The sequence below is a fragment of the Macrosteles quadrilineatus genome, unplaced genomic scaffold (genome assembly GCF_028750875.1).
Source record: "Macrosteles quadrilineatus isolate MER2022 unplaced genomic scaffold, UCM_ALF_1.0 Scaffold_3__2_contigs__length_128488019, whole genome shotgun sequence".
Classification (NCBI taxonomy): domain Eukaryota; kingdom Metazoa; phylum Arthropoda; class Insecta; order Hemiptera; family Cicadellidae; genus Macrosteles; species Macrosteles quadrilineatus.
In genome coordinates, this window is record NW_026542596.1 from 47,136,114 (window position 1) to 47,150,166 (window position 14,053).

A 14,053-nucleotide genomic window follows, 5' to 3' on the forward strand; every position below is an offset into this window, starting at 1 on the left:
AAGGGAATCGGGGAATGTTATTGAATGAGTATGGTTTTGTTTGAGGTGTTTTGCTACTATTGAGGTTGGATTTTTGTAGTGACTAGTGTTGTGTTCTTTGAAGCGTTGGGAAAATGATCTATTCGTGTAGCCAATATATTGTTTGTTACATGGTGGATTGCAGGTTATTTTGTATACTCCTCTGTCTTTTTCTATTGGTCGGGCCTTTGTACTTGCTTCTATGTTGTATAGTGGTATAGGACAGTTTTTGACTTGGTATGCAGGAGTGTAGCCAGATTTCTTGAAAACTTTGCCAATTTTCTCTGATATTCTGCCAGTGTATTTGATTGATATATATTTTGGGTTTGGTTCGGGATTTTGGGCAGTAGTCTCGTTTTCAGGTCCGTGTTTTATTTTCCTTTTCATTTTGTTTATAATGGGGTCAATTATGGTGGGGTTGTATCCATTGTTTTTTGCTATTGTCTTTATTATATTAATTTCTTTTGCATATTCCAGGTCGTTGAGGTTGTAATTTAATAGCCTATAGACTAATGAACGGAAGGCAGCCATTTTTTGATTGTATGGATGGTTGGAGTCGGCAGGTATTATGAGGTCCGTTTGGGTGGGTTTCCTATACGTAATGAAGCAATAGAAGTTCTGAAAAATAGACTAAAATCATCTAACAATTTTTTAGAAAATGAAATTAATGACATAATCAAAATAACTACCATAATAACTAAACAGAGCTACTTTTCATACAAGGGAAATATCTACTATGACCCCAAAGGCCTTCCCATGGGTGGACCTTTATCTGCCACACTAGCTGAATTATATATGCATACAATCAAAAAATGGCTGCCTTCCGTTCATTAGTCTATAGGCTATTAAATTACAACCTCAACGACCTGGAATATGCAAAAGAAATTAATATAATAAAGACAATAGCAAAAAACAATGGATACAACCCCACCATAATTGACCCCATTATAAACAAAATGAAAAGGAAAATAAAACACGGACCTGAAAACGAGACTACTGCCCAAAATCCCGAACCAAACCCAAAATATATATCAATCAAATACACTGGCAGAATATCAGAGAAAATTGGCAAAGTTTTCAAGAAATCTGGCTACACTCCTGCATACCAAGTCAAAAACTGTCCTATACCACTATACAACATAGAAGCAAGTACAAAGGCCCGACCAATAGAAAAAGACAGAGGAGTATACAAAATAACCTGCAATCCACCATGTAACAAACAATATATTGGCTACACGAATAGATCATTTTCCCAACGCTTCAAAGAACACAACACTAGTCACTACAAAAATCCAACCTCAATAGTAGCAAAACACCTCAAACAAAACCATACTCATTCAATAACATTCCCCGATTCCCTTACTATCCTGAACAGAACCCAGTCAAAAACCACAGCCAAAATACAGGAAAGCTACCAAATCTATAAACAAGTTACCGAATCTGGACCTGACAGCCTACTTAACATAAAAGAAGACTTCAATAACTCCATAATTTTTAAGACCATGTACGAAATAGAAACCAACCGATTTGGCAACCCCGCAGAAACTAGACAACGTCGCAGATACAACAATTCTGAGAATTCCACACCCCAACCCGTCCATCCACCAGGCACTCTTTCTGTCAGTCTAACAACGATCCCGGCACAAGTAAACACCCCGCGCTCGCAACACACACCCGCCGCGCCGCGAGTGTAAACGCTACCATGTGAACCGGTACAGTGACTCTTGTGTATATAAACTGTGTATATATTAGAATGTAAGTGTAGGATAGTGAACTCTGAAGATGCCACAACCTGTGGCGAAATGCGCATCAGGTATCAAAAACCAACAAGAACTTCAAGGCAAGAAAAACCAAAAAGGTAATTAATTGATTGAATTTCTGATTAGTTTTTTACCATTAACAGGACTATCCTGAAGTGATGGAGAGCCACCGAGACAACAAGAACTACCTCAAATGGAACTTGGAAAACACAGCTCTGATCTTACAGACATCATTCCCAGAATCTCACATAGTTATTGTGAAGCCTTCAAGGTATGTGCGGCATATCTATGAACAATAGTGTTACAAGTTGAATATTACTCCTCTTTTAAAATAATACAAAACTTGCATCACCGTTCGCTAAACAGAACTTGTAAGCAATACGAAGTCATAACAAGGTGTTTGTCAACTGGATTAGCCTAAATCAGGTTGTGAGGAATATTAAGTAGATGGGAAGTTTATAGTTTGTATTTTAATCTTAAAAACTTTTATGATTTTTTGTTTCAAGTTTACATTGCCATCAGTTGTGATAATGTGTGGCAGTAATTATGCCGTAGACATTTTTGGACCAGCTCTTGTTTTAGAAAAGGACTTTCCATTTGACAAATATAGAACTGTGATTGAACCTTAACTTGTATCATTGTGGAAGCATTGGCTTAAAACTATAAATCATTGTGAAATAAGACTAGTCAAGGTAGGTTTTTGGTTAACTTTGGTTAAAATGGTCTGAAAAATAGTGGAAAGCTATGCATTTTATTATGGTTTTGATCTGATAGAATTCTTGATACACAACTTGTTATTTTTACCCACTTCATTTAATAACCCAAGTTCATTTCCCACAGTTTTTACTGCTAATCGATATTCTTATCTTTTGCTTTAGCTAAAACCTCTCTTGGAAAATGTTATATTTGATTACCCTACACAATTTTCACATTTCATTTCATTCACTGTTTAAATTGAAAAAAAAAAAAATATAATAAAAACTTCCAACTGGCATGGCAAAATTCTCTAAGTGCAGTAAGCATACACATTGTTCATTGGCTACCCACCAATTAACTCAAGTTTTATCAACTTGGGTTATAATACTCGTATCACTTCCCGTTTGTTACTTTTTTATTTCACAAATAAGCTAGTTATTGTTAGGAGGTTTTATTTCATTAAATGGTTAATAGAATAAGTTGTGGGAACTAACAAAATTTAGTATTCTTTTGTTAGTTGTTAAAATTTTGTTAGTTGAGTTAATACAGTTAACTGTTAACTGGGAGTTTTATTATTAAAGATAAATAGGGGTTGTTCTTTGCTAAACGCTATGTTAATTGAGTTTCCAGTTAACTGTTTGTATAATTGAAAATGGGAGTTTCATTTTTAAGAGGAATAGGGCATTATGTACCCAAGTACTATCCAAGCACCATCATCAATTAATTAATAACTCAATTAATTGAAAATTAATTAATTTTTGAGTGTATAACCTTGTTGAATGGTGGTTTGTAGGCAAGTAGGCAAAAAACAACGCTTTCATGTTACAGTGAGTACACATTTAAAATGTATTAGAGCATAAAATTTCTTAAAATATTGATATACATAAACATTACATATTATGCCTGTTGTAATACTTTTTATGTTATTTAAAGTTTAAATTATTTATTTAAAGTTCTGAAGTAAAAAAAATTATTTTGCAAAATACTCTAAACCCTACCCTTCTAAGTATTTTACAACTCTTTAACAAATTTGCCTCCTGATTTTTCGATCATGTGGTAATATTTTCTTTCAGCTTTTCATCGCTGTTGAAGCGCTGCCCGCGAAGGAAAAAATTTAAATGAAGAAACGGGTTTAAATAGCTAGGTGCGACGTCAGGGCTTTTAAACATAAAATATTTTCATCTAGTATTGGTTTAACTTTTCTGGCACTCAGAAAACAAATTATAGACCTAACTTCCCAATTCAAGTGAGCACTTGAAAAGAATCGCTACAAACTGTGCACACAACATCGAGCTCAAAATGGTGTCATTTTGTTTGTCTTGACTCTCAGCTGCTGTTGAGAAAGCGGGAGACTACGATCGTAGCGTGGTCGCGGAGAAAAATGGAAACTGAACTTACTTTCCAAACGTTGCTTATTTAATTCCGGATAACCCAAACAATCAAGTAATCCACACAAGTAAAAAAATTAGTTTACTTTCACTTACGATTCTCACTCTAGATAATTTAAGGTTTCCTTTTATATAGCGAATTCGTCATTTAAAACTAAGAACCATATTGTGGTACCTTTTCACTGGACTGCCCCCTAACAAACTTGAATATTTTTTATTTTCAACAATTTTGGCTAATTTTTTAAATCACATTAGAACCTCGATAACAACACTCTTTTGGGGTTTATTAAACAATAATTGTTATCAAGGTTGACTTCTTATAGAGGTTGGTAATAACGTGTGATTAGGGGTAAAATAAATTCTAGGGGATTTCAAAATGACACTTGTTATCAAGTGTGACTTGTTATCAAAGTGTCTTATTATTGAGGTTCCACTGCATATGAATTAAATATATTTTTCTAAAGCACTCAAGGTTTTTAAAGCCTTGGTCAAGTTAAAATATTTGAAGTAAAAATTTAGGTGACTACTCTCTGGATCACCACCCTTTTGTTTCTGGCTTTACAACTATTCCAAATAACTCGCAGAACATACACAATTCGTATATAAGAATGAGCCATGCCAGTTTATCAACAATGGTTAAGTATTGCTATTTAATATGAAAACTTGCTTACATAGCAAAATTAAATTGGCTGTTATGAAATCTGAATCTGCAAGTTGCTTTTACAGTTTTCTAAATTTATTACTGCACATTTCTTTGATATTTCCATTAAGAACAAACAGCCTTCAACTAAAATTATTGTATTATTACCAAAGTAAGTTTTCATTAAAAATTCAATCTTATCTTATATTCCTTAACTGCAATGACAGCTGCCAAGTCTTAGTGGAAGTATCAATGTCAAGTATTTTATGGATGAGCAAGCATGTGCATCATATTTGTGTGTTACTCAGATACATGTCACCCAAACTAGCCACGTTCATGGGAATTGTCTGCAATGACTTGGACCACACCAGGCAAGTCATTTTCTGTTCTAGTTTAGAATTATGGTTGAGTAAAACCTTGTTTATGCGGTTTGTCTGGGTCGATAAATAATTTTAGTGCTTTATGGTTGAAAATATAGGATTTGTCTCTAAATTAAGGTCTCCTTGAAGTTTCCATTGTAGCAAAACGGGCTGGTTTAAATAAATACCAGCACTGTGGTATTTACTTCATCCACCATTACTCTAGTCTATTTCCACCCCAAGTGCAATGCTAAGCGATATTAAGATAATTTGACGCTCCCACCAAGAATAAATTGTGTTCAACGTTGAGATTTCTGTAGTCACAGGCTTTGACTGGTATTTAATTACATCGCCAGTTGATGGGCGTGAATGAAGTAAAGTGTTTGGACGTAGAAAATGTGTGTGAAGTTGGAGGGAATTCGGGGGTGGACATAAACATTTATTTACACAATATTTATAATGTTTTGCACGGAGTAGGCTAGTTGCTGTTTTCTATCAGTTAACTTTGAGAGAGTTAAGGGAATTTAGCATGTGGATCGCAGTGTAACTGAACGAGAGATTGCCAAACTATGAACACCTTTATTAGACTATCAAGAACCGTAAACCCTAGTAATGTTAAAATGCCTTATCAAGAGACAAAGATTCTTCAAACTTAATCATGGTTTTGATATAAACAAACTGATAAACATCCTCTTCTGGCCTCGTTGCACACTCCCTAAGCCACTTATGCATTTTTTCTACTTCTCAACACCTACTTGCATACACGCCTGTCAACTGGTGGATTTCATTAGGGGTTGGTTAATTATGGATGCAGTAAAGAACTTGGCGTTGGTCTTAAATTTGAACTAGCTTCCTTGGCCACAACTGGAGCTCAATATAGATCTTAATTTACGAACAGCCCATGTAGAAAAGCTCAAAGAAAATTTGTTAACGTATTAAGTACATATTTTCCTTGTTCTAAACTATCGTTTGACCTAATTGTAAATCACTGCTGTGTGAGTCATGATATATTTTAACGAGTAATCCTGGAATGGGACTCTTTTATTTCCTGTACACCATGTTTTCCTGCTGCGAGCCTATAGCTTTCAAAGTAGACAACTGAACCAGGAATCATCTTTCAAATTGCAACAAAGAAAAACCCAAGTGCATACTTTTTGGAAGTAATGTACATAACTGGGCCAATACTGACAAAATTACTTCTTGGTACATTTCACAAAGAGTTATAGTGGGGGAGCTACAGTAAAAAAACCATAATAAAACTGCAAATTGTGATAAGAGTATGCCCTTTGGTTGGAATGTAGTGTAAGGTTGGGCAATGAAAATGAGATGGGGAGGCACCGACAAAAGTTGCTATAATAAAAATGGCGGCGATTTTTCAAAATGGCTGCCCGTATTTTGGGTTTTATATATTTTCTTTTGATATACATCATGCAAAATGGTGTTTCTGATAAATCTTAAGGTTTTTAGGTATTAGCTAAGTATATAAGTTCAGTAATAAGGTAATAAACGTAAATTTATTTACAGAAAATGTGTATCACCAAATAAAAAACACGCTATATTTTATAAGTTGCAGAATATTTCCACCAACACCATTTTTAGCTATTTTGCCTATGGGAAAGTAGCTATTACCGTAGGTGGCATGGTAAGACCTAGGCCCGAGATCGATTTACATTTCATTGTGTCCCCAGAGGCCAAAAACACCATTCGTTCAAATTTGTAAATATGTATATATTTTGTGTGTGTGTGTCCGTGAACGCGATAAATTGAGTATTTTTTGTCCGATTTTGATGAAATTTGGTTTGAAGGTGTAAGGCGGGATAAACTTGAATGATTTCGCGAACCAGCAAGATCGGACCATGGGAACGGGGTTTTACGGGGGGTTTTATGATGTGAAAATTGGTTTCTTCAATTTTTGACCCTCTAAACACAACATGTCCCAATTTCTCTCCAGACCTTTTCAAAGAGCTTAAAAAAACAAATAATTTAGTATATAAAAGTGTTTTTGTACAATTATTGGTTACGGATAAAGTTCCAAAAATTGTTATTTTAAAATTCCCATGTTATTCTTATGGAGAATGTTACAAAATGTTGTAGTTTGCTTATTTATGTATACATTTTAATCGAACTTGGTAAATTTATTAATTTTATACTAAGTAATTAATATTTTAATAAAAAACGCACTTTTTTACTCTCCCTGTAGCAGCAAGCCTAGGTACTCATCAAACCTAATGCTAATTAAATACGTTTAATTGAAAATCAACTCAGGCAATTGGAAATTCGCTTAGTCTGCAGGTTTGCTATGGTGAGGGTATTTCTGACTCATTTCATTCCACACAGATATTCATTGAAAACATTTATATCTATATAAATTTCGGCGAGTAAACCATTTCTATCATCAAAGTTCTGAAGTTTTTGACAAGCGTTACATATCCGGTGCTGCAAGCATTTACATTTTTATTATTTGCAGAACAAAGCAAACTATCATTATCTGTCTTTTGTTTTGGCACAGTATAAAAATGATCCAATCAACAACTTTTGGTTAATATCTACCCAAGTCACTCTGAGGAACTAAGTGTAACGGCTTCGCCATTTTTAGAGTCCAATCTTCATTCACTCGAATCAGAAAAAAATAAAACCCCTAGAACTGGCACCGTGTTAGGCCCGGTGTAACGGCCAAATTTGTACAGGTTTTCCTAATAAAACTACACTCAGAACGTGAGCGACACATTATAATAAACACAACAATGACCTGTAGAATCAGCTGTTGGCAATATTTGTCTATTTAGCATTGCCAACCTTTTTGAGAAAAATAATTGAAAGTGTCATAATTTTGTTAACATTTTTATCCTCTTATATTTTAATGGGTAAAATATCTCAAAGAAGAAGAAGAAACTCTCTTTACAGTGATTTCACATTATTAGCAAATTTCCCTATAGGGAATAAGCTATTACCATAGGTCTCAGGGTAAGACTTAGTCCCAGGACCGATTTACTTTTTCATTTCAATGTCCCTAGAAGCCAAAAACACCATCCGTTCAAATTCATATACATATGTGTGTGCGTGTGTATCCGTTAGCACGATAACTCGAGCAAAAATGATCCGATTTCGATGAAATTTGGTACAAACGTGTAAACCTACGTTTATTTGAACGAGTTCGCGAACCAGCATGATCAAACCATGGGAACGGGGTTTTATGGGGGGATTTATGGGATAAAAATTGGTTTTTCTTATTTTTGAACCTCAAAACATAAGATTTCCCAAATTTTCTCTAAACCATTTTGATGAGCTTAAAAAACAAATAATTCGATATATTGAAGTGTTTTGTATGGTTATTGGTTACGGGGAAAATTGTAAATTAAAATTCCCATGTTATTCTTATGGAGGATAAGTAAACCGTTGTACTTTGCTTGTTTATGCATACATTTGGATCAAACTTGCCCAATCCATTTATTTTATACTAAGCTATTCATATTTTAGTAAAAAACACACTTTATTACCCTGTAAGCAGCAAACCTAGGTGCTCGTAAAACCTAATGTTATTTAAATAAATTTAATTGAAAATCAAATCAGGCAAATGGAAATTCGCTTAGTCTGCAGATTTGCTGCGGCGGGGGTATTTTTATTTACCTTATGTCTCAAAATGGATGCAGGCAAATGTGAAAAACACGTTGTAAATAAAACGTTGTAGGTGAATAACTTAACTCTTAAATAAACAGCTTTTTGGTGACCTTCAGAATTGGCTGAAAACTAGTATATTTTCAGCCTTAGATTATAGACATGATATAATTGTAATGTATTACAAACTTGGTATTAAATTAAAGGCCGGAATCTCCAGATTAAGATTATACCAATATTTAATAGTGTTAATGCCGTTTTCAAGCTTTTATTAGTGAATATCTAAGATAACACAAAATACGGGCAGCCATTTTGAAAAATGGCCGCCATTTTGGATTATAACAACTTTAGGAAATGCCTCCCCATCTTATTTTTGTTGTCGGACCATAACCTACATTCTTACCAAAAGGGGTTTTCTTATCACAATTTGCAGTTTTTATATACGTAGCTCCCCCACTATTAGATAAAAATCTTCAATGATAGCCTATGTTTGATTGTGCTTGAGTTTTACTGAAAAAATGCCACAAATTTAAATTTTAAAGTTAGATTCACTTTTTATTTATTGCTGTTTGAATTTGGAACCTATTGGTACACTTTAAGCATTCCAAAACTATTGAAGAAGGTAAATCATCACTTGTTAAAAACTATGTTTGGTTTCTTGAGATTAGACTGAGTTTCAAAAGTTTTCATTTTTGATGTTAGCCTCCGGATTACGTTGAATATATAAATTGGTTTAAATACCTGCTTCTAGTAATCCAATAGTCGCAATTTCTGTCACGCAACTAGTTTTGTCTTCATACAGAAGTCATCCTCAGGCGTCCAGTGGATGTCAAAATAATCACTTCATCAGAAGGTCGTCGATTCACACATGGTACATTCACACGCAAACACGCACACGAACATAGTCACATAAAAAAGGTACATTTACAACGATAATAATACTAGTACTACTAGTACTACTCCCCCGAGTCACAATTGTAGAGTTAATAACATAATAACTAACCATCAGCTAAAATCTCCCTGTCTTTTTCTTCTGAAATATAAAGTAATCCTAGATTCCAATAAACAAGGCTTTACTAGTAGTTAAAATGAAATTTTAACTGTTTTAGAAATAAAACAATGTGTTAAGTGGTTATAGTAGTTAGGATTAAAGTAGTCAGTCACTTGTAGTTACTTATATATTTGTTTGCATGTTGTCTCATCCATAATATACTCAACATTTTGTAAAACAATGCAATAACAGAGTTTTAAGCTATCTGTTGGTAGCTTGATTTTAAAATTTCCTCATATGACTTTATGAAAGCAAAACCACAAATCTTCACAGAGATTTTTAACCTCGATTTTCTTCAACCTGGAATATCTGAATTAGCCATGAAATTCATTTTGCTTTTTGGATTAGTGATTGTTTTTTGTTTTTTTTTTTCGCTTTGCATTTTAGCGCTCATTAAGGATTATTTAGGGGGTTAACCCTCCAAGTGTCCATAGTTTAGGCCTTAATGTCCACCTATTTTTGGCGCATTTGCAAGGTTTTATTAAAACGGATCTGAGAAGCTTAAAACAATGTTAATTCTAATGTTCTATATACCATTTTGTTTGGAAAATCATGGGCTTCAATATTATATATAAAACATAAGGAACATTTTTTCAACAAAAAAAATTTTTTAGGTAAAAAAAAATATAATTTCGAAAATTTTCAAAAAAAAAATAAGTTCGCGCCTAATGAAATTGTATAAATTATAGGCCTATAAATATTTGAAAATAGCCACTTTGTTCTAAATTTTATGAGGATTACAAATATATAATAATATAAGGAAGTATATTTGCAAATAAATAAGTTATGGGCAAAAAACTGATTTCAGTACATAGCGTTTAGCTAAGAATGCATAGCCTAACCATAGCTAGGAATCTGGCTGATAATTTACATCAATATCACTACCTACTTCTTCAGGATCATCAACCAGCACTTCAAAACCACTTAAATCTTCTTATAATGCACCACGTATATCACTACTTTTGATTTTTAACACTAAAACAATGATAAACGTAATAAAACACATCAGTCATCGGTCCGGGGGAACCTAGCTGTTTACAAATACACGCACGTCAGCTGTCTGCTACAATATTTTCAGAACTAAAATGAATAGCGCTTAGAGACAGACATCTGGAGACAGCTTAGAATGTAACGGAAAGAACGATACCTAACTCGATCCAGTTCAATCCGATTCAGTCAGTTATAGAGCCTTCGCCGTAAACGATGTCTGCTTGTCGAAAAATCGGCAAGTAACACTATACAAAGTGTGGTGCTTGCCGAATTTTCGTCAAGTAACACTGGGAGGGTTAAACAATTTGGCTTAGCCTATATTGCCTGTAATACCAATTTATCATCAAGGTGTTTAATTCTATCATTATATCTTTTTCATGTTCACTCATCATCGTGTTAAGCTAACAATCAACAATGAAATTAATCATGGCTTATTGAAATCAGATCAACTATACGGAAGAGGTTTCTAATGGTTTTAACAAAGTTGTGATTTCCTTGGTACCTGAGGCTAGGGTTGAAGTGAGGAGAGTGTATGCACAGTGTGTTACCATTGTACTAAAGTAGACTGGGATCCAATAAGTCAAGTCCAGAGTCTGGGTTAAATTAAATGAACAATGAAAATTTAGAATGGCAGTATAGCACTCAATTTTCAGGTTTGTTCCTACCATCCTTGCAAAAAAGAAGGAATGAGTACCCTGTCATTGGGACAAAAATTAATGTTGTATGCCTTGTAAAGAGGGTCAAGGGAAATTCGGTTTAGATTACCCATTAACATTTGCATCACAGGCTACACAATGCCGTAAAAAAGCCTTAACAACTTCCTGCAATTCGCTTGTTAGATTGATGCAATTTTAAACTCAATGTTTTTCCAAGGGAGCTTATACTGTCGAATTTAAAGTTTAGGCTAAATGTATTAATTTGTTCGTTTGCAAAGTCTTTTCAAGCACAGCGGTAGTTACTTACGAGTCCATTTATTGAAAATATTATGTCAGGTCATCATCAGTCTTGGGCAGTAACTTAGTCACTTTTTCATCTCATTCATGACTCATTCATTTTCATTTGTGTTTAGTTGAATCGTTAACAGTATGCTTACATAGTCGTGTTTGTCGCCCAGGATGGAGTTCAAGACTTTTGCCTGCTATGACAACTTTGTACCCTCCAACAGCTGTGGAGTGCCGGAGCACACACCAGACCACAGTGCACTGTTACATCTGGAGAGGCTGTTGCAGAATCTATCCTCCCAGGTCAAAGACATTGCCAAGACGGAGGCTAAGGAGGTGTGTATGGATTTTTTATTACTTAGTTTAAAATTTATTGTATTTTAAATTAAACTTGATTTTTCCAAATTGGCAGGATTTATGTATAAGCTGGTACCCCAAAGTTAGTTGAATTCAAATTTAATTGTTTTCAAATCTGAAGGTCGGGATCGATTATGGATGCCGTTTGTCATTGGGCTATCAAATTGATTATGTAAAAAACAAATGTGGATGTTAGGTTAGGGATTAGAATTATATTGTTCTCAATGTAAATAGGTGAATTGAGTGGTAAAAAGTTGTTAGTACTTGTTAGGCTGCTTATTTTCATTGCATTTTAGGTCTTCTCAAGATCTATTTGCTTTACCACCCAATGAACTTTTCTGATCTATAAACACATGTGTTGCATAATAAGTTATTAAGCTTTGACTTGAAAATTAGGGTCAGGGCTCAACAAAATATGAAGATACTCTATCCTTCATTAAATATTGTATTTTATATTCACTTTGACCTACCCAATTGTTTTTAATCATAAGTTAAGTTTTCGTACCCAGGCCTCACAAATTAGTCGTTGTCGCTAAAAGGTTAAATTTGGTAGGTAAATTGGAATAAGGAACTTGTTGGTTTTATGTAGTAACCATTTTGTTTAACTGTTATTTTTTACTGTAAAACCGCAAGGAAATATAAGCTGTTTGCAAACAACTCCCTTTAAAATCTTTATTTATTTTAAGTTTTTTAATCAGAAAATGTTCATAGAGTTATACTATCCCTGTAGACAGTTGATTTTTTCAATTAACTCAAACAGCGCAAGCTTTTCGGCATTTAGAATGGCAAAACAATTTTTACAAACAAGCACGTAAAATCCTCTGAACATCCATAAACAGATAATGCCAATGGGTTAGTTGAAATAAGATTATTTCATGCTAGAAGTTACAAAGCAGAAGCATGTTTAACACTTCAGTTTAAGTTTTCATGCACTGTTTTACATTTCAGGACACAGAAGATATCCAGTTCCCCTCCTTAGACAAGGTGGAAATCCAGCTTGTGGGGTTCAGTAAAGGGTGTGTTGTCCTGAACCAGTTTCTATATGAGTTCCACTACTCCAAGACGCTTACGCCGGACGATGACTCCAAGTGTCAGGTCGTACCTCACATCACAGACATGTATTGGCTCGACGGAGGCCATGCGGGGGGTAGAAACACTTGGATCACATCTAGGAATCTATTGGAGACTCTCACTAGGCTAGGTAAAATCTTAGGGCAAACCATTGACTTCCTCTGTATGGACCAGCTGTAGACAATTTTTACTTTGTCCCCCAATGGGAAAAGTATTAATTTCATCAAAAGGTTTTGAGTTTTGGATGGAAACATCCGTTTGTTTTGGGTTCCCCTCAACCCCAAAAAAGTGGTTTTTAAAGTGGTTGAGTGTATATTTAGCTACATACTACACCTGTTGTCCGATTTTGATGAAATTTGGTATATGGGTAATCCATAATTGTCCTCTCGAGGCATTCTTATTTTTATTTTTATTTTGATTGTTAATGCCGTTTTTCTCATAAAAATCCATAAAATAAAAAAAATGGGTTTTTACAAAATGGGCTCAAACAATTAAAATTAAGATTAGATTAAGATAAGATTAGGATTAATATGAAGAAAAGAATAAGTTAGTTTATTTTACACTTAACAAAACAAACTATTGTACTTGATTAACTATTTGTTCAATGTGTGCAGGTTCAATGCTGCTGATTCCATAAAGCTAGTGTTTTAGTTTTTATTTTCAACACTATAACAGTGTTTTATTGAAATTTTCTTCCGCTGAGATTATTTTGTATTTTTATTTCAAAACTTCAAAAAATCTTCTATATTCTGTTTGGTTATTGGTTGCTAAATATTGGTGTAACTGTAATAAAGTAAATAAAAGTTCTGACAGATTTTGCAATACACCTGTTAAAGAGTGGTATGCCTAGTACAGTATATTAATTTTGGTCACAGTATATTTTATTCTGTCTATTTTTTTTCTATATTTGCCATCTTTTAGCGAATTTCTTTATAGGGAATAAGCTATTACCGTAGGTCTCATGGTAAGACTTAGTCCTGGGACCGATTTACTTTTTCATTTTGATGTCCCTAGAAGCCAAAAACACCATCCATTCAAATTCATATATATATATATGTCCAATAGATGAAAATAGATAAAAATGATCCGATTTCGATGAAATTTATATATATATGTGTCCGTTAGCACGATAACTCGAGCAAAAATGATCCGATTTCGATGAAATTT

At 34.0% G+C, this 14,053-nt stretch overlaps 1 protein-coding gene across 3 annotated transcripts in view; it reads left to right on the forward strand.

Moving 5' to 3' along the window:
* The window catches only part of LOC128988620 (mitochondrial protein C2orf69 homolog), a 51,107-nt gene that overhangs the window by 34,656 nt on the left and 2,398 nt on the right, over positions 1-14,053 (forward strand). For 2 of the 3 annotated variants that reach the window (XM_054410080.1, XM_054410081.1), the window contains exons 4-7: positions 1,922-2,049; positions 4,811-4,873; positions 11,632-11,794; positions 12,764-13,016. In XM_054410080.1, coding sequence (XP_054266055.1) covers positions 1,922-2,049; positions 4,811-4,873; positions 11,632-11,794; positions 12,764-13,016 — 607 coding nt within the window. The remainder of the gene's footprint in view (positions 1-1,921; positions 2,050-4,810; positions 4,874-11,631; positions 11,795-12,763; positions 13,017-14,053) is intronic. The other variant, XM_054410082.1, reaches the window with a different exon arrangement.